Below are 22,112 nucleotides of genomic sequence, written 5' to 3'. Positions count from 1 at the left end.
GAAGAAAATCATCTCATTCACAATTACACAGAAAGAATAGAATTCCTAGGAGTAAACTTAACAAAGGAGGTGAAGGATCCACACAATGAAACCATAAGGCATTATAAAGAGAATTTTGGATTGGGGCACAGCAGATCTCTCCTGCCTCACCTGCTGCTGCTCTTAGCACTGTGGTTCAATAAATCTGTCTGTTCAATTTTCCACTCTGTCTCTGATGAATTCTTTCACCCATGCTTGTTTGACATACACCTGATTCTCCCCCACCATAAAAAGATGATATTGATTGGAAGAATTTACATTACTAACATAGACATACTCCCCAAAGAAATATATAGATTGAATTTAATCATGGTGGAGTTATGGAGTGAAAACATATATTTTCAGAGATTTGAAATGATAACCCTTAAAACAAATGCAATAATGTAAGCTAACATATAAACAGCATATAAATAAATTAAAAAATCAATTAAAGACTTGGATATAAGACTCCAAACCATAAAATACAAAGAAGACACCAGAGATGACACGTCATCACATTAACCATGCAGACATCTACAGGGAATTGATCCCTAAAACAAGGGTAAATACAGCAAAAATTAATTGGAACTCAAGGAAATTAAAAAGATTTGTACAGTAAAAGTAAATACTAGCATATTAAGAAGACAGTCTACTAAGTGGGAGAATATATTTACACATTACACAACTAATAAGGGATCATATGTAAGGCATACAAGAACCCATTCGACCTGCCAACAAAAACTCAAAACTGGGTCTTCCCGGTGCCAAGTGGGTTTAGCAGCCTGCTGTGAAGCTGTCCGCCCCCTCTGCAGCGCAGGTTCGATTCCTGGCTGGCCAGAGAGTTTCCCACATGCGTGGCAGACCTCTCCCGCCTCTCCCGCTGTTCCCCTCAGCAGTGTTATTGGTCCGTCTGCCTGTTCTGCTCCCTGCTCTGTGTCTGGTGAATCCTCTCACCCTCCCACGCTTCTGACCTGTACCCCAGCTCTTGTATAACTAAATAAATCTCTCACTCTCTCCCCCCTCTCTGTGTGTGTGTGTATATATTTATATATATTAACCCAAAACAACCCAAATATACAATGGGCATATGATTGCAACAGATACTTCTCAAAGAAAATATACAGTTGGCCAATGGACATATGGGGAAAAAAGCTTATATTCACTCTAATAAAGGAAAAGCAAATCAAAACGACAATGAGATATTGCCTCACTCTCGTGAGAATGGCCATATTTAAAAGAATGGAAGGAAAAAATGGTGAGGATATGAAAAAAAAAAAAAGAACTCATCCATGGTTAGAATGCAAGTTGGTGCAGACTCTGCAATATGGTATGGAGCTTTCTTCAGAAAATACAAACAATGAAAATCCCATATGATCATTGCACATCTCCATCAGGCATTTACCCTAGATAGGAAAATCTAATACAAAAAGACTTATGCAACTGTATATTCATAGCAGTGCTGGCCACAAGTGCCAATCATGGAACCAACCTAAGTGCCCATTGACAGACAAATAGGTAAAGAAATTGTAGAATACATGTGCTTGGAATACTACACAGTGAAACATGGATGGCCTCAAGGTGGTGATGGTAAGTGAAATAAGTCATAAAATGAAAGGCAGATACTGGGTGGTTTACTTATCTATGGCATATAAATAACCAAACAGCATATACTGACAAAATACAGCAAAAAAAAATCATCTGGAACTAAGGGTAAAAAATATTAATTGTTATCAGAGAGAACAAGCTGGTGTGAGCAGTGAGTGGTGGGGAGGGGCTGGGGCAATGGCATGGGTGGTTTGGTGGATGGTGGTGGAATATGGGCACATGTGAAGGAGAAAAAATATACATCCACAATTTTAATAACTTTTATATTAAAAAGAGCCCTGTCACAGATGTTCCATAGTGTAAGTGTTCCCATTACAGCTGACTGCCATCTACCAACATGTCATCCTAGAGTTGGGAAGAGCTGTGAACAATCAACTGGAAGATGAGGCAAACCTGGTCACCCCCCACCAAATAAATCCAATCCACTGGGAGCAGATCATGAAGCTAGATCTGTGTCTTCATAACATAACAGAAAAAACACACACATGAAAAATGACATATCTCCAAAGTAGAAGGCAACAGACATTTGCAATAGTGTGAAATATTTTTAAAAGATTTTGCATATAACTTTTAAGAGGTGAAAAAAAAAAGAGAACAATGCAATGAGGATAAGGAATATTTAACCAACCAAGTTACCAAATCTGACCTAGTTGATGCATTAACATCTCTGACAGCAGAATGCATGTTCTTTTCAAGTTACATGGAGTTATCTACCCTGTCACAATATTTATCACATAAGTTATCTACCCTCTCACATCTCATGGTGTTTGTCATCAAATCAGATGATTTATAGGTTGTCACTTGAAAAAATTAATCTTATTGACAAATGTCTCTAAGGCCTGTTTTATATTTCTATTCCTCAGGCTGTAGATGAAGGGGTTCAGCATGGGGGTGACGACCATGTACATCACAGAGGCAATCATGTCTTTGTCTCTGGAGGTGGATGAGGAGAAGAAGTAAACTCCTGCAGAGGTCCCATAGTATAAAGACACGACGAAGAGATGGGAGCCACAGGTAGAGAAGGCTTTGAAGAAACTTTTAGTGGAGGGGACCCTCAGGACAGTGGTCCCTATACGGACATAGGAGCCCAGGATGCCACCCAAAGGCAGGGTAAAGAGCAATCCTGCCTCAGTGAAGATGACCAACTCATTGAGCGACACGTCTGAGCAGCTCATCTTCAGGAGTGCAGAGAGGTCACAGAAGAAGTGAGGGATGTTACTGTCACCACAGAAGGAGACTTGGATCAAAAGCAGAGTGTGCAACAGAGAGTGGATGAGGCAAACAAACCAGGATCCCACTACTAAGGAGACACACAGCTCCTGCCTCATGATGGTGGTGTAGTGGAGGGGCTGACAGATGGCCACGTACCTGTCAAAAGCCATCACTGCAAGAAGGAAACTGTCAAGACAAGCAAAAACCAGAAAGAAATACATCTGGGAAATACATCCTCTATAGGAGATGGCCAGTTGCTGAGTGTGCATGTTTGTGAGCATCTTTGGGACAGTGACAGATGAGAAGAAGACATCAGAGAAGGCCAAGTGGCTGAGGAAGAAGTACATGGGGGTGTGGAGGCGCGAGTCCAGCCTGATGAGCAGGATGATGAGCAGGTTCCCCAGCACTGTGGTCAGGTACATGCCCAGGAACAGGGCGAAGAACAGGCCCCACTGCTCTGGATGGATGGGGAGCCCCAGGAGGAGGAACTCGGACACGCTGCTCTGGTTCTCCCACCTCATGCTGTTCATTTCTGTTGGCGATGAAGGAGAGAAGGAAAGGTAGGAAGTCTAGTATATTAACTGCACCAACATTGCAATATCCTTTTTACCTGAAGGAATGATTTTTTAACCATGATCTATTTACTGCCCACACCTGTGGATGCGTGAGTCACTGTCTGTCACAGCGGGCTTTGATGGTACATAAGACCTCATGATACCCTATGAAGTTTTCCTTCCACAGAACCAGAGGGCATTTTTCTCTAGTTCACAAACATGTCTTGAACAACTGCCTTGGCCCAGGCTCCCCACAAAGCACTGAGTTCATAATAGTAAGCAGGAAATGCAGCCTCTACCTTCAAGGAGTTTCCATCTTTCTGTCATTACAGGTCCCGTGACAGTAACTGGCACGCATGGCAAAGTTATGAGCTGGGCAGCAGGAGAGAATCCATAACTTCCTCTTAAAGAGACCTGAAATTCTCTAATCTGGAAAAGAATACCTGGTGATTTCTCACAAGCTAGAGTGAAATTGGCAGGATGTAACTGATCAGAAATATTGCTATTCCCTGTCAACAAAAGTCCATCCAGGATCTTAAACAAACTAATAATAACGTCAAATCTATGTCTGTAACTTACAGCATGCCAGATCCTATCCTGTGGTTTCATATGTGCTTTATACCTAAATCCTAGGCATAGCCCTAATAAAGCAATAGTATAAATCATATTTTTTAACAATGAGGAACAAAATATACATTATCTAAATGTGCTAAGATACATCAATAATCAGCAAAAAAGGCCAAATCAGAAAATATCTCTATGGACAGAATCCACCATTAAACTCTCTGCAAAATCTCACTTCCCCAGTAGATAAATATAAATACAATATAAATATAAATTTACAGATTATATGATATATATGGTAATTATACCCTTCATTTCATAGATGGGAAAACAATCAGGACAAAGATATAAAGGTCAACGAGGTCTCTAAGTTCTCTGATGGTGGATTCCAGACTCACCCTTCCTTTTGCAGTGAGGTTAGAGTTAAGATTAGTCACACACACACACACACACACACACACAGACACACACACACACACACACTGTGGAGGGATTCTCACTGTATCAATCAAGCAGGGAGCAGGACAGTGAGGCCTACTCAGGGACCATGAACTTGCTGAGGGCTCTGCTTATCTTGGTTCACAGCCACCAACAGGACAGTGTCTGGAGCCGCATGTGGAGGCCTGGCTGCCCACTCTGGTTCTCCCTGAGAACAGAGGATAGGTTCTCGGCCTCACTGAGAACCAGAGGAATCAAGCAGGGACCAACTGGACCAAATGGGACCTTGATTGGGGCAGGGCTTGTGAGGAAGGTTCCGGGTTCCGAGCCCTGGATGGATCAGGCCATGTGCTCCAGTGTGTGAGGGTGTGCAGGTGCCCCTGTTCTTAGCCTTCTACTCGCCCTGCTCCAGACAGCAGTGAAGTGGGGGTCTCCATCACACTGGCAGTGGCTTGGGGAAAGAGAATAAAAATCCTCGCCTGTTCTGAACACCAATAATGAGCCAGGTGAGGTCTTGGGTAGTCCGTTTGCATTGTCCAATTATTCCTCAGAATAGCACTGTATGTGGGAGTAGTTACCCTCTTTTTCCAGATGGGATCTGAATGTCAGAGAGCAAACTTAAGGGCTAGATGAGGACTACACCACAATGGACATGCTGCAGGCACTGTGGTCCCATTCATCAGTATGTGACATCTGCCCATTGGGGTGACCTGAGTGACCCTTTCAATGCAGAGCATGACCATTGTGAATGGCCACTAAGGGGTCAGTGAAGAATGCATGTGAGCCCCATGTAGTAGACGGTACCCCACAGAAACACTGCTGATAATGAAAACATCAAAACACAACCACACACACTAAACCTTGGAGTGACATGCATATGTCAGTTTTGTCATATACAAAAAGCCACATCACACCTACTACTTGACTCGGTAACAATTTCAGATCCTCCTTCCCCTGCTGCTCAGGTATAAAGGGAGGATTCCTGCTCCAGAGTAGGGGCACATCTTCTCTCTTTACACTCTGAAATTTCTTTACTTACCTGTGCTGAGTAATCAGAGATGAACATGGGGGAATCATGCAGCAGGGAGGGCAGATACTTGAAATCAAAGGATTGGCTAAAGACTGCAGGTCACACCAAGCAGTGGTGCCCACTTGCCTTATGGGGACCCAGTAGGGGCTTGAACTCTGGACCAAAGAGAGGAAAAGAATCACCTTGTGTCATTTACCCCTCTGTCTCTTGTGTCCGTCTCTCTGTCTCTTTCTTATTGTCTTTTCAATCTCTGTCTCAGTCTATGTATGTATAAATACGTATGTACATACAAAATTCTGGCAGGAGACATACTTGTGTCTACATTACAAGCAAAGACCCATAAGAATCCATAGGAAGAAACATACTTTTTTCCTCTTAATATTACAGCACATTCTGACCTGCCATTCTTGCTAAGTCAATGACCTTCTAATTCAGTTTGTGTTCGTAGCTTCTGTTGTGGACGCCAGGCAAAAAATACGAAGCAAATCTCCCTGAGCCTATGACCTCCTGACTTTTTGTGTCTGCCCTTGAACTTCAAAATAATAGCTAGGAAGATGCCATTTTGTAAACCATGAGAGGACAAAGAAATAGTCCCTAAACTCTTGGTGAAAAAAATGCCAGTAGTTAATTGCTGCAGTTCCTAACAGACCTTGGGGAGGAGCCTGTGCAGAGGCCAAAGAGACCAAACTGGGGAACCACCTGGGAGGGTGTTGGGTACAGGGACACTCTGGGTTGCCCACAGATCCAGTTGGGAAGCAGAATCTTCTAACCCCCATCTTCTAAAAGCCATGTGGCCAATGTCCTGGTCAGACAGCACTGGATGCTGGGCTCTGCCTGTCATTCCTTGTTGGCTCTGAACTTAAAACTTCTACAACCTTGTTTCCTAAATTGTTTCAATTTTGTTTCACTTTAAAGTGCAGATAATCAGAATGTCAGTGGTATGAAGTTTTTATTAAAGTTATATTAGAAAATTCCTGCTAAAGCACGTAAGAGCACCAGAAATGTCAGTTCTTACTACGTATATTCCACAAAAGAAGTAAATATATGATCATTGATGTATCATTGATGTAGTATTGATACAAATGAATGACTCAGTTAGTTGGTTTATAATTTGAAAAGTCAGTTGCAGTTCTATATGCAAACAATAGGTTAGAAGAGAGAAAAACGAAGAAAATAATCCCATTCACAATTACACAGAAAGAACAGAATACCTAGGACTAACTTTACAATGGAGAGGAAGGATCCACACAATGAAAACTATAAGATATTATTAAAAGAATTATGAATTGTGCACAGCGGACCTCTCCCGCCTTACCTGTTGCTACTTTTAGCAGTGTGCTTCAATAAATCTGTCCGTTCTGTTTTCCACATTGCCCCTGATGAAATCTTTCACCCTTATGCCTCAGGCCTACACTTGATTGTTCCCCATCCAAAAAAAATATATACATATGGGTTGGAAGAATTTACATTACTAATATAGACACACTATCCAAAGAAATATATATATATTTTCAATAAAATCCTGGAGGACTGTAATAAAGTGAAAGGCAGATATGGGTGGTTTTACTTATCTGTGGAATATAAATAACCAAACAGATATACTGGCAAATATAGCAAAAAAAATCATCTTGAACTAAGGGAAAAAACATTATTTGTTATCGGAGAAAACAAGGGGGTGTGAGCAGTGAGTGGGGGGAGGGGCGGAGAGAGAGGCTAGTGCATTGGCATGGGTGGTTTGGTGGATGGTGGTGGAATATGGGCACCTGTGGAGAAGAAAAAATATACATCCACAATTACAGTATCTTTTAACTTAAAAAGAGCCCCCAAACAGATGTTCCCATTCCATAGTGTAAGTATTCCCAATATAGCTGACTTCAGTCTACCAACATGTCATTTAGAGTTGGGAAGAGCTGTGAACCATCAACTTGAAGATGAGGCAAGCCCGCTCAGCCCCCACCAAATAACATCAGTCCACTGGGAGCAGATCATGAGGCTAGATCTGTGTCTTCATAACATAACAGAAAAAATACATACATGAACACTGACATGTGTCAAAGTAGAAGGCAACACACATTTATAACAGTGTGAAACATTTTTATAAGATTTTCCATGTAAGGGCCTCCCTTGGGGCACAAGGGGTGAAGCACCGCACTATGAAGTGGAACGCAGCCTCTGCAGCACGAGTTTGATCCCCGGTCAGCCAGAGAGAAACCCACATGGCGAAGCAGACTTCTTCTGTCTCGCCCACTGCTCCCCTTAGTAGTGTATTTCTTCAGTCGGCCTGTTCTATTCCCTACTCTGTCTCTGGTGATTCCTCTCACTCCCATACCCCACATCAATGGCTTGTACCCCAGCTCTTGCATGCATGCATAAATAAATGAATAAATAAAAGATTTTCCATGTAACTTGCAAGAGATGAAAACAAAGCAGAACAAAGTATTGAGGATAAAGACTAACAAACCAAGTCACCAAATCTGACCTAGTTGATGCATTAACATCGCTGACAGCAGAATGCATGTTCTTTTCAAGTTACATCGAGTTATCAACCCTCTCATATAATTTTAGGAGATGCATTTCATGGTGTTCATGATAAAATCAGATGATTTACAGGTTGTCACTTGAACTTAATCTTATTGACAAATGTCTCTAAGGCCTGTTTTATATCTCTATTCCTCAAGCTATAGATGAAGGGGTTCAGCATGGGGGTGACCACTGTGTACATCACAGAGGCGATCACATCTTTGTCTTGAGAGTTCGATGATGATGAGAAGTAAACTCCTGCAGCTGTCCCATAGTATAAAGACACAACAAGAAGGTGGGAGCCACAGGTAGAGAAAGCTTTAAAGATACTTTTAGTGGAGGGGACCCTCAGGACAGTCTTCCCTATACGGACATAGGAGCCCAGGATGCCACCCAAAGGCAGGGTAAAGAGCAATCCTCCCTCAGTGAAGATGACCAACTCATTGAGGGACACGTCTGAACAGCCCATCTTCAGGAGTGCAGGGAGGTCACAGAAGAAGTTGGGGATGGTATTGTCAGCACAGAAGGACACTTGGATCAAGAGCAGGGTGTGGAACAGAGAGTGGATAAGGGAAAAGAACCAGGATGCAGCTACTAAGGAGACACACAGCTCCTGCCTCATGATGGTGGTGTAGTGGAGGGGCTGACAGATGGCCACGTACCTGTCAAAGGCCATCACTGCAAGAAGAAAACTGTCAAGACAAGCAAAGACCAGAAAGAAATACACCTGGGAAATACATCCCCTATAGGAAATGGATAGTTTCTGAGTGTGCATGTTTGTCAGCATCTTAGGGACAGTGACAGATGAGAAGGAGACATCAGTGAAGGCCAAGTGGCTGAGGAAGAAGTACATGGGGGTGTGGAGGCGCGAGTCCAGCCTGATGAGCAGGATGATGAGCAGGTTCCCCAGCACCGTGGTCAGGTACATGCCCAGGAACAGGGCAAAGAACAGGCCCCGCTGCCCTGGACGGATGGGAAGCCCCAGGAGGAGGAACTCGGACACGCTGGTCTGGTTCTCCCACCTCATATTCTTCATTTCTCTGCTGGGGATGAAGGAAAGGAGAGGTAGGAAGTCTAGAATTAGTTGCAAGGACATTGAAATATCCTTTTTACCTGAAGGCATGAGCTTTTAACCATGCTTCTATTTATTACTCACGCCTGTTGATGTATGACACCCCGTATGTCACAGCAGGCTCTGATGGTACATAACACTCACGATACCCTACAAAGTTTGCTTACACTGAACCAGAGGGCATTTTTCTCTATTCCACAAATATGTCTTGAACAACACCCTGGCCCAGGCCCCCCACAAAGCACTGAGTTCATAACAGTAAGCAGGAAATGCAGACTACCTGTACTTTCGACATAAATCCTAAGCATAGCCCTAATAAATCAATAGTATAAATCCCATTTTAATATGAGGAAAAAATATACATTATCTAAATGTGCAAAGATACATCAATAATTAGCAAAAAAAAAAAAAAAAAAGGCCAAATCACAATATATCTCTCGGCCTGATTCCACCCTTCCTTTGGCAGAGAGCTTAGTTAGGATTAGACACACACACACATACAAACACACAATGAGGAGGGATCCGCACTGACTCTCAAGTAGGGGTGCAGGACAGCAAGGCTCCTCAGGGACCATGAACTTGCTGAGGGCTCTGCTTATCTTGGTTCATGGCCACCGAGAGGACAGTGTCTGGACCCCCATGTGGAGGCCTGGCTGTCCATTCATGTGGGCTGGGCCAGCCTCACTGAGAAACAGAGGAAACAAACAGGAACCAACTGCATCAACCGGGTGGCAGTGGGGTGGTGCCTTGTGAGGAAGTTGCTGTGTTCAGAGAACTGAAAGGATTAGGCCATGTGCTCCAGTGTGTGAGGGGCGTGCAGGGGCCCCAGTTCTTAGGCATCTACTCACCCTACCCCAGACAGCAGTGAAATGGGGATCTCTACCACACAGATGCTGGCTTGAGGAGTGATAATAAAAATCCTCTCTTCTGAGCACCAATCATGAACCAGGTGACATACTAGATAGACTGTTTGCACTGGCTCATTTATTCCTCAGAATAGCACTGTATGTGGGAGTAGTTACCCTCTTTTTCCAGATGGGATCTGAATGTCAGAGAGCAAACTTAAGGGCTAGGTGAATGATTTGGCCCCAGTGGACCTCTACAGGCATTGAGGTCCCATCCATTAGTATGTGACACCTACCCAGTGGGGGAGACCTAAGTGTCCCTTCCTCTCATTGCAGAGCATGACCACTGTGAATGACCACTAAGGGGTCAGTGAGGAAGGCAAATGGTCCCCATACAGTTGTCAGTACCCCACAGAAACACATATAATGAAAACATCAAAACACAACCACACACACTAAACCTTGGAGTGACATGCATATGTCAGTTTTGTGATAAACAAAAAGCCACATCATACCTACTTGACTCTGTAACAATTTCATCTTCCTTCCCCTACTGCTCATGCATAAATGCAGGAACCCCTATGGGGAGCACAACTTCTCTCTTTACACTCTGCAGTCTCTTTTACTTACCTTTAGGAGTAGCCAGATGAACATGTGGGAGTTATGCAACAGGGAGGGCAGGTGTTTGAGATCAAAGGACTGATTAAGCGACTGCAGATCACACCCAGAAGTGGTCCCCACTTGCTTAATGGGGAAACAGTTGGTGCTTGAACTTTGGGCCAAAGAGGAAAAGAATTTGTTGTGTCATTTACCTCTCTCTGTCTCTTGTGTCCCTCTCTCTGTCTCTACCTCTGTCTTTTTCAATCTCTGTCTTTCAGACTATGTATGTATAAATATGTATATGTACATATAAATACAAATTCAGGCAGGAGACATTTTTTACTTATGTACAAGCAAGACCCATAAGGAATCCATATGAGGAAACATACTTTTTTCCTCTTAGAATTCACAGCATACTCTGACCTGCCATTCCTTGCTAAGTCATTGATCTTCTGATTCAGTGTCTGTGTCCCCAGCTTCTGCTGTGGACACCAGGCAAAAAGTATGAAGCAAATCTCTCCGAGCCTATGACCTCCTGACTCTGTGTCTGCTCTTGAACTTCAGAGCAATAGCCAGGAGGATGCTATTTTATAAACCACGAGAGGACAAAGAAATAGTCCTTAAACCTTTGGTGGAAAAATGCCCGTAGTCTAATTGCCCACAATTCCTGTCAGACCTTGGGGAGGAGCCTGTGCAGAGGCCAAAGGGACACTGGGAACCACCTGGGAGGGTGTCTCCAGTGCAGGGACACTCTGGGTTGACCATAGATCCAGCTGGGAAGCAGGATGACTTAATCATCTTCCAATGCCCATGTGGCCAATGCCCTGGTCAGACAGCACGGAATGCTGGGCTCTGCCTGTCATTCATTGTTGCACTGAACATGTCAAGTAACTTATCTCAAGCTCGTTTCATAAATTGTTTCAACCTTGTTTCACTTTAAAGGGCGGATAATCAGAGTACCATCATTATGAAGTTTTTATTAAAGTTATATGAGATATTTCCTGATAAAACTCTAAGAACATATTAATGTTAGTTCTTTATGTATATTCCAAGAAAGAAGAAGTAAATATATGATCATTGATGTTGATATAGTATTGATATGAATGAATAACTCAGTTAATTTATAATTTGAAAAGTCAGTTGCAGTTCTATATGCAAACAATAGATCAGAAGAGCAAAACATGAAGACAATCATCTCATTCACAATTACACAGAAAGAATAGAATACCTAGGAGGAAACATAACAAAGGAGGTGAAGGAAATGACAACTATAAGGTATTATTGTATAATACCTTATTATGAAAACATTATAATACCTTATAATAAAAACTATAAGTTATTATTCAGAGAATTATGGATTGGGGCACAGCAGATCCATCCTGCCTCATCTGCTGCTGCTCTTAGTATTGTGTTTCAATTAATCTGCCTGTTTGATTCTCCACTCTATCTCTGATGAATTCTTTCACCCCTGCACTTTCTGGCATACACCCAATTCTCCCCCCACCAAAAAAGGAAATATGGATTAGAAGAATTAACATTACTAACATAGACAAACTACCCAAAGAAATATATAGATTTAATACAATCCAGGTTATGGTGTAAAAATATATATTTGTAGAGATTTGAACCAAGAACCCCTAAAACAAATGCAACAATGTAACCCAATACAAACATCATATAAATTGAAAAACAATTAAAGACTTGGATATAAGACCCCAAACCATAAAATACAAAGACACCAGAAATGATATGTGTCATCACATCAGCCATAGAGACATCTTTAGGGAACTGACCCTGACAACAAGGGAAAATACAACAAAAATAAATAATTAGAACTATAGGAAATTAAAAACATTTTTACAGTAAAAGAAAATAGTAACAGATTAAAAAGACAGTCTACTAAGTGGGAGAATACATTTACATATTACACAACTAATAAGGGATCATATCCAAGATATGCAAGAACCATTTTGACTTGACAACAAAAACCTAAAATAACCCCACTTCAAAATGGGCAGAAGATTGCAACAGACACTTTTCCAAAGAAAATATAGTCCTGGTCAACAGATATATGGGAGGGAAAAAGCTCATCTTCACTTCTAATAAAGGAAATGCAAATAAAAATCACAATGAGATATCGCCCCACTCTTGTGAGAATGGCCATATTGAAAAGAACGGAAACAAAATATAGTGAAGACAGGAAAAAAAAAAAATCTCATCCATGATCAGAATGCAACTTGGTGCAGCCTCTATGGAAATGGTATGGAGCTTTCTTAAGAAAATAAAAATGGGGCCTCCCCAGTTGCACAGCGGGTTGAGCGCAGCGCCGTGAAGCTATCCGCAGCCCTCCGCAGGGCCGGTTCTATTCCCGGCCAGCCAGGGAAAATCCCACATGGTGAGGTAGACCTCTCCTGTCTTGCCTGCTGCTCCCCTCTGCAGTGCTTTCAGCCCGTCTGCCTGTTCTGCTCCCCGCTCTGTCTCTGGTGAATCCTCTCACCCTTCCACGACTCTGGCCTGTATCCCACCTCTTGTATAAATAAAAATAAATCTTTTAAAAAAAAACTTAAATAAAAAAGAAAAGAAAAATGAAAATCTGGGCCTCCCTGGTGGCCCAAGGGGTTAACACGCAACATATGAAGCAATCCGCAGCCTCTACAACACGAGTTCGAACCCTGGCCAGTGAGCTACCCAGATGGCATAGTAGACTTCTCATGGCTCGCCTGCTGCTCTCCTCAGTGATGTAGTTCAGTCAATCTGCCTGTTCTGTTCCCCACTCTCTCTGGTGAATTCTCTCACCTCCTACACCTCTGGCCTCCCACACCTCTCCCATGCCTCTCAGCTCTTGTATGCATAAATAAATAAATCTTTTAAAAAATGAAAATCCCGTATGATCCAGCAACATCTCCATCAGGCATTTACCCCCAGATATGAAATCTCTAACACAAAAAGACTTATGCACCCATATACTCATAGCAGTGCTGTCTACAAGTGCCCAGTCATGGAGCCAACCTAAGTGCCCATCAACAGACAAAGAGGTAAAGAAATTGTAGAAGATATGTGCCCAGTGGAATACTACACACTGCAAAGTGGATGGTCTCAAGTGGTGATATTAAGTGAAATAAGTCATAAAATGAAAGGCAGATACTGGGTGGTTTTATTTATATGTGGAATATAAATAACCAAAACCCATAAACTGATAAAATACAGCAAAAAAAAAAATCTTTGAACTAAGGGAAAATAATTTAGTTGTTATCAGAGAGAGGGCATTAACATGGGTGGTTTAGTGGAGGGTAGTGGAATATGAACACATGTGGAGGAGTGAAAATATACATCACGATTACAAAATATTTATTTATTTTTGTGTGTTTTTTTTACTTTATTTTATTTTAACATTTATCATTTTTAAAATTTTTTTGACAATATTTGCTTTCCCCCACCTTCTCAGATTGAGTCCCCATAGAATCTCCTTCCCCAAGGCACCCGTGCACCATCACCATTGTCCCCTGTGCTCCTCCCTCCCTCCCTCTCATCCCTCTCCCTCCTCCTCCACTGCAGGATGTCTCTGGTTTACAATTGTCTGTTTTTGCTTTGTTGTGTTTTGTATTGTTAGTATTTTTTTTTTTAACACTGATGTCTTATTTGGTTCCCCTATATTCCTGCTATAAGCGAAATCATCCGATGTTTTTCTTTTTCCTTCTGGCTGATTTCACTGAACAGAATTCCTTCTAGCTCCATCCACGTTGCTGTGAATGGCATGAGTTTATCTTTTTTGATTGCTGAATAATATTCCATTGTGTATATAGACCACATCTTCTCGATCCAGTCATCTATTTTTGGGCATTTGGGTTGTTTCCAGGTTTTACCTATTGTAAATAGTGCTGCAATAAACATAGGTGTACAGGTGCTCTTTTGAATCACTGTTTTTGTGTCCTTTGGGTAGATTCCTAGTAGTGGAATTGCCAGATCGTATGGTAGCTCCATTTTCAGTAGACGGAGGAACCTCCAGACAGCTTTCCACAGTGGCTGGACCAGCTTTCACTCCCACCAGCAACAATTACAAAATATTTTTAAATTAAAACGGGCTCTATCACAGTATTTCCCAATTCCATAGTGTTAAGTAGTCCCATTATAGCTGACTTCAATCGACCAGCATGTTATTGTAGAGATGGGAAGAGCTGTGAACCATCAACTTGAAGATGAGGCAAGCCTGCTCAGCCCTTATCACATAACATCAGTCCACTGGGAGCAGATCATGAAGCTAGACCTGTGTCTTCATAATATAACAGATAAAATACATATGTGACACTGACACATCTTATATTTGCAATGGTGTGAAATATCTTTATAAGATTTTGCATATAACTTGTAAGAGATGAAAACAAAGTAGAAAAAAGTAAGGTGGATAAAGAATATTTAACAAACCAAGTTACCAAATCTGACCTAGTTGATGCATTAACATCTCTGATAGCAGAATGCATGTTCTTTTCAAGTTACATGGAGTTATCTACCCTCTCACATAATTTTAGGAGATAGATCTCATGGTGTTGGTGACTAAAATCAGATGATTTACAGGTCGTCACTTGAAGAAGTTAACCTTATTGACAAATGTCTCCAAGGCCTGTTTTATATCTCTATTCCTCAGGCTGTAGATGAAAGGGTTCAGAATGGGGGTGACGACCATGTACATCACAGAGGCGATCATGTCTTTGTCTCTAGAGGTGGATGATGAGGAGAAAAAGTAAACTCCTGCAGCGGTCCCATAGTATAAAGACACAACGAGGAGGTGGGAGCACAGGTAGAGAAGGCTTTAAAGACACTTTTAGTGGAGGGGACCCTCAGGACAGTCCTCCCTATACGGACATAAGAGCCCAGGATGCCACCCAAAGACAAGGTAAAGAGCAATCCTCCTTCAATGAAGATGACCAACTCATTGAGGGACACGTCTGAGCAGCTCATCTTCAGGAGTGCAGAGAGGTCACAGAAGTAATGGGGGATGGTATTGTCACCACAGAAGGACAGTCGGGCAAAGAGCAGGGTGTGCAACAGAGAGTGGAGGGAGCTGAAGAACCAACCCCCAGCTACAAAGAAGACACACAGCTCCTGCCTCATGATGGTGGTGTAGTGGAGGGGCTGACAGATGGCCACATACCTGTCATAGGCCATCACTGAAAGAAGGAGAGTCTCAAGACAAGCAAAGACCACAAAGAAATACACCTAGGAAATGCACCCCATATAGGAGATGGATACCTGCTGAGTGTGCATGTTCATGAGCATCTTTGGAACCATGATAGATGAAATGGAAATATCAGAGAAGGCCAAGTGGCTGAGGAAGAAGTACATGAGGGTGTGGAGGCACGAGTCCAGCCTGATGAGCAGGATGATGAGCAGGTTCCCCAACACCGTGGTCAGGTACATGCCCAGGAACAAGGCGAAGAACAGGCCCCGCTTCTCTGGATGGATGGGGAGCCCCAGGAGGAGGAACTCGGACACGCTGCTCTGGTTCTCCCACCTCATGCTCTTTCTGTTTCTACTGTGAATTAGGGAAAAATGAAATGTCAGTGGAGAGGCCATAGTATTTGAGTAATGTTCTTTTTTAGTATGAAAATTCTTAATTTTAGCTCCACTTGTGCTATTTCTCATGACTGCTGTAGCTTGAATCAGTCTGCTCTGTCTGTCTCCTGTATGCCATCAATCCCCAATCCCAGCCATCAGTCAAATTTATTTCCAAAGAAATCAAAGGATATTTATTCTTTTTTTCTTTTCTCTTTCGAAATATTTATTCCTTATTCAATAATTATTTATTGAACAGCAGCTTTGTCTCATATAGAACATATAGTAGTTAACAAAAATGGGCAGTCTCCATATTCATAGAGTTAACATCTTTGCATCAAGTCAGATTCTAACCTCGCTCTTTACTGAGAGATGTGAACCTCCCTTTTTGGGTACAGAATTGCTAAATCTTTATCACAGGCTTTCAGTGCCACTGGCTGGCTCCTACCTGTTTTGAGCAATTTAAGATCCTGTGCTTCCAGAACACCTGCACCCCTATGTTTATAGCAGCACTATTTACAATAGCGAAGCTTTGGAAACAGCCCAAATGCCCAAAAATAGATGACTGGATCAAGAAGATGTGGTACATATACACCATGGGATATTACTCAGCATTCAAAAAAGATAAACACATGCAATTTGCAGCAACATGGATGGCGCTGGAAGGGATCATGCTCAGCGAAATAAGCCAGAAGGAAAAAGAAAAATACCGGATGGTCTCACTCATAACAGGAATCTAGAAAACTTAAATAAGGGACCAGGAAAATGAATAACTATAAGAAAGTGAAAATCAAAATCAACAAAAAACTATGAACCAGAGACACTTTTTGGGGGGTAGGGGGCAGGATGGGAGGGATTGGGGTCAGAATGGGGGGGTTGCAATTGTATGGGGAATATAAAAATAAAATTTTTTTAAAAATCAAAAAAATAAATTAATTAATTAAAAAAAACACAATAAAATATATAGCACAATTTAAAAAAAAAGATCCTGTGCTTCCAAAGTGACTAATCCAACTTTCAAAAGCAACCTTAATAATTAGTACCAGGCAGGATTCGCCGCGGCGGTGAGCAAACAGCTCTGGGCGCCATTAGAGAACAAAGAGACTCTGGAGGAGACCCGCACACAGCCCCGGGCTGCCGGTAAGCTTGCACGGAAAAGCGGCGCGCTTGGCGCGCTTGAAAAGCAAACGCGGATTGGGATCGCCGCTGCCCAGGTCCCCGCACCTGCGACCTAGGCTTGCGGGGAGACACGCGGAGGCCCTCACTGAGGTGAAAGTCCCTCACTGAGTAAGCAGGAACCAGGTGCCCAGGCACGGGAGCGGGGTGCAAAAGGCGCCATTCCCGCGCCACTGAACTGGGCTACAGCCCGCGTCCTGGACCTGAGGGCTTTGGAACTGAGACCCGGGGCACGAAATTCGGGGTGTGGGTTCTCCATGACGGTGGGGCACAAGGCAGACACAGCACCCCAAATCCGTTGAGGTTTACCCTACCATTCTTGCTCTGTTCCCTGTCCCACGGGGGGGGGGGTCATCAAAAAGCAGGCCCCAAGGACAATAGGAGAGATCTCTGGCGCGACCTAGCGACCAGAAAAAAAAGTCACTAACACCCCGTAGAACAGGGAAATTTCTTAAGAAAAGACTTCTTGAAAAGGGCAGAAGGCTTCTGGAGGACCCAGTGGCCAGCTGGGAAGTTAGCCCACGCCAGGCCCCTTCCAAACAGCAGTCTGAGCCCACAGAGGGAGAAGGCACCCACGTCCGGGGCAGACCAGGCGCGCAGAAGAGTGTGCCTGAGACCGTATTCACAGGGACAGCGTCCCGCTTTGCCATTTTAGATTAGGGACATTTCTTCAGTAAAGACTGCCTAAAACCAGCAGAAAGCTCCCCCAGAAGCCAGAGATGGCTCCTGGAGGAGCCAGAGGGGAGCGGAGAAGTTCACCCAAGATGCCGGCCAGTCCAGCAACACAGTGTCCCAATGCATACGACAAATTAGAAAACAGACAGTAGGGAGTAGAAGAACCACACGCAACCTAACAACTCCTCAGGAAAGAAGCACACCACAAAAAGAAAACCACCCCCCAGATTGCAACGACAGTAACTTGGAAGAACTTCTGAGCCTTCCAGAAAGAGAATTTAAAATTGCCATGATTAAAAAAGTGACAGAAGTCATAAAGGAAAACAATGATCAGAAGAAGGAAATTGAGTCCCTAAAGAGGGAAAACAATGGTCAGAAGAATGAAACTGAGTCCCTAAAGAGGGAAGTAAAAGAAATGCAGGAGATCAAAGAATTAATGGAGGAACTAAAGAACTCTGGGAAAAGCAATGAAAGCAGAATAGATGAAATGGAAGAACGAATAAGTACTCTTGAAGACACAGAAATAAAAAGAACCAAAACAGAAAAGGAAAGAGAAGTACGAAGGAAAAAGAACGAAGAAAGACTTCAGGAGCTATCTGACTCCATGAGGAAAGGAAACATAAGAGTTATAGGAATTCCAGAAGGAGAGGAGAGAGATGTAGGAACAGAGAAAATATTCCAGGAGATAATTGAAGAGAACTTCCCAAACGCGAAGAAGGAGCTGAAAATTGATATACAAGAAGCAAGAAGAACACCAAACTTCCATGACGAAAGGAAAAATACAGCAAGACACATAATAGTAAAGCTCCCAAGAATCCAGGACAAGGAAAAAATAATGAAGCTGACAAGAGGGAAGAAACAGATAACATTCAAAGGAAAACCAATCAGGCTGACATCAGACTTTTCTGAAGACACACTACGGGCAAGGAGAGAGTGGAGGGACATAGTCAACAGACTCCAAGAAAACAGATGCCAACCAAGAATACTCAATCCCGCAAAGCTCTCCTTCCTCTATGAAGAAAGAATAAGGACCTTCCCAGACAAAGAGAAACTCCAGAATTTCATTACGACTAAACCCCCACTCCAAAAAATACTACAAGGAATCCTAAAGCCAGAACTTCAGAGGGACGAATAACAATGAAAGAAGACCAAAAAAAAAAGTTATTAAAAGAAAAAATAAATAAAATAAAAGGAAAGACAAACACAATGGCAAATACAGAACATATCAATATTAACTCTAAATGTAAATGGACTAAACTCTTCAATAAAAAGACACAGAGTTGCAGCCTGGATTAAGAAACAAAACCCAACCTTTTGCTGTCTCCAGGAAACACATTTAGCTACAAAAGATAAAAATAGGCTCAAAGTTAAAGGATGGAAAACAATCCTACAAGCGAATGGACCAAAAAAGAAAGCAGGAACAGCTATACTTATATCAGATAAAACAGATTTCAAACTCAAAAAGATAAAAAGAGACCCTAATGGTCACTACATTATGATCAAGGGCACAATACTTCAAGAAGAAATAACACTCATTAACATATACGCACCAAACGAAGGAGCACCAAAATATGTCAGACAATTGTTGTCCTCTCTGAAAATAGTCATCACAGAAAACACCTACGCAGTGGGAGACTTCAACACACCACTATCAACAATGGATAGATCAACAAGACAAAAAATAAGTAAAGAAACTAAAGCTCTAAATAAGGACCTAGAGCATTTGGGCTTAACAGACATCAATAGAACACTAAACCCCCAAAAAACGGAGTACACATTTTTCTCAAGCGCACATGGATCATTCTCCAGGATCGAACACATCCTGGGGCACAAGACAAACATCAACAGATACACCAAGATTGAAATCATACCAACCATCTTTTCTGACCATGAAGGCATCAAACTAGAAATAAACCATAAAAAGAAGGCAAGGAACTATCCTACCTCATGGAGATTAAAAACCACACTACTGGAAGACCACTGGACTAACGAGAAGATCAAAGAAGAAATTAAAAAATTCTTTGAATTGAATGACAAGGAGGACACCAATATCCTAAATGTATGGGATGCAGCAAAAGCAGTAATAAGAGGAAAATATATAGCAATAGAAGCTCACATCAAAAAACAAGAAAGAACTCAAAGAAACAACCTAATCTCGAAGCTCAGATATCTAGAAAAAGAACAACAAAAAAACCCCAAAACCAATAGAAGAAAAGAAATAATAAAAACCAAAGCAGAAATAAATGAAATTGAAACTAAAAAACCAATCCAAAAGATTAATGAAACCAAGAGCTGGTTCTTTGAAAAAATCAATAAAATAGACAAACCCCTAGCCAGGCTCACAAAGGAAAAAAGGGAGAAAGCACAAATAAACAGGATCATAAATGAAAGAGGAGAAATCACAACGGACACAGCAGAAACAAAAGAATAATCAGTAACTACTATGAACAGTTCTATGGAAACAAGTTCAACAATCTAGAGGAGATGGACAAATTCCTACAACTCTACAATCACCCAAAGCTAGATAAAGAAGAAATAGAACACCTAAACAGACCAATTACAATTAGCGAAATTGAAATGGTAATCAAAAACCTCCCCAAAAACAAAAGCCCAGGACCTGATGGATTTACAAATGAATTCTACCAAACATTCAGAGACGAATTAGTGCCTATCCTTCACAAACTCTTCCAAAAAATTGAGAAGGAAGGGACAATACCACACACGTTCTATGAAGCCAACATTACACTAATACCAAAACCGAATAAGGACAACGCAAAAAAGGAAAACTACAGGCCAATCTCCCTAATGAACACTGATGCAAAAATCCTCAATAAAATTTTAGCTGTCAGAATCCAACAATGTATCCATAAGATAATTCACCACGACCAAGTAGGATTCATTCCAGGGACACAAGGATAGTTTAACATCCGAAAATCAATCAATGTTATCCAACACATCAACAAAAAGAAATATAAAAACCATATGATAATATCAATAGATGCTGAGAAAGCTTTCGACAAAGTGCAACACCCATTCATGATAAAAGCCCTTGAAATTCTTGGGATACAAGGAACATACCTCAACATCATAAAGGCCATCTATGACAAGCCAACAGCCAGTATCATTCTCAATAGTGAAAAGCTGAAAGCAATTCCATTAAGATCTGGAACAAGACAAGGATGTCCACTCTCACCACTGCTTTTCAATATATATACTGGAAGTCCTAGCCAGAGCAATAAGACAAGAGAAAGACATACAAGGAATCCAAATAGGAAAAGAAGAAGTCAAACTATCACTATTTGCAGATGATATGATAGTATACATAGAGAACCCTAAAAACTCCACAGAAAAACTAATTCAACTCATCAATCAATTCAGTAAAGTGGCAGGATACAAAATCAACACGCAAAAGTCAGTAGCCTTCCTATACACAAACAATAAATCTGAAGAAGAAGAAATAAAAAAAAATCCCTTTTATTATCGAAACAAAAAAAATCAAATATTTGGGAATAAATCTAACAAAAGAGGTAAAGGACCTATACAAAGAAAACTATAAAACACTGTTAAAAGAAATAGAAGAAGACACAAAGAAATGGAAAGACATCCCCTGCTCATGGATTGGAAGAATAAACATTATTAAAATGGCCATCCTACCAAAAGCAATGTACAGGTTCAATGCTATTCCAATCAAAATTTCAATGTCATTCTTCAAAGAAATAGAACAAATATTGATGAAATTCATATGGAATCACAAAAAACCCCGAATAGCCAAAGCTCTCCTGAAAAAAAAAGAAGGGAATGGAGGCATCACACTCCCAGACTTCAAACTCTACTACAAAGCCATAATCATCAAAACTGCATGGTATTGGAACAAGACAGACATACAGACCAATGGAATCGAATAGAAAAATCCAGAAATAAACCCACAGATTTATGGTCAACTAATCTTTGACAAAGGAGCAAAGACTATGCATTGGAGGAAAGAAAGTTTGTTCAATAAATGGTGCTGGGAAAACTGGGTCGCTACATGCAAAAGAATGAAGCTTGACCACTACCTCACACCATACACAAAAATCAACTCAAAATGGATTAAAGAACTAGACATAAGATCTGAAACCATAAAATACATAGAAGTAAATATAGGCGAAAAACTACGTGATATTCACATCAAAGACATCTTTACAGACACATCACCCAAAGCAGTGATTGTGAAGGCAAAGATAAACAGCTGGGACTACATCAAATTAAAGAGC

The 22,112-nt window shown here is 41.6% G+C and overlaps 2 protein-coding genes and 1 pseudogene across 3 annotated transcripts; all 3 read right to left on the bottom strand.

Annotated features, from left to right (window-relative positions):
- Positions 1-2,420: 2,420 nt before the first annotated feature.
- Positions 2,421-3,356, bottom strand: LOC311173242 (olfactory receptor 1J4-like; the record flags this gene model as incomplete). Its single annotated transcript, XM_084237091.1, has 1 exon — positions 2,421-3,356. The coding sequence occupies one exon, from the start codon at positions 3,354-3,356 to the stop codon at positions 2,421-2,423; it is 936 nt and encodes a 311-aa protein (XP_084093217.1).
- Positions 3,357-8,035: 4,679 nt separating this feature from the next.
- On the bottom strand, positions 8,036-8,977 carry LOC311172805 (olfactory receptor 1J4-like; the record flags this gene model as incomplete). Its single annotated transcript, XM_084236333.1, has 1 exon — positions 8,036-8,977. The coding sequence occupies one exon, from the start codon at positions 8,975-8,977 to the stop codon at positions 8,036-8,038; it is 942 nt and encodes a 313-aa protein (XP_084092459.1).
- Positions 8,978-15,034: 6,057 nt separating this feature from the next.
- Positions 15,035-15,972, bottom strand: LOC311173235 (olfactory receptor 1J4-like; annotated as a pseudogene). Its single transcript has one exon. The product of its transcript is annotated as an olfactory receptor 1J4-like (transcript).
- Positions 15,973-22,112: the final 6,140 nt, after the last annotated feature.

This window comes from Talpa europaea, assembly GCF_964194135.1.
Source record: "Talpa europaea genome assembly, chromosome: 7".
Taxonomy (NCBI): domain Eukaryota; kingdom Metazoa; phylum Chordata; class Mammalia; order Eulipotyphla; family Talpidae; genus Talpa; species Talpa europaea.
The sequence above is the reverse complement of the archived record's forward strand: the minus strand, read 5'-3'. Positions and strand labels throughout refer to the sequence as shown.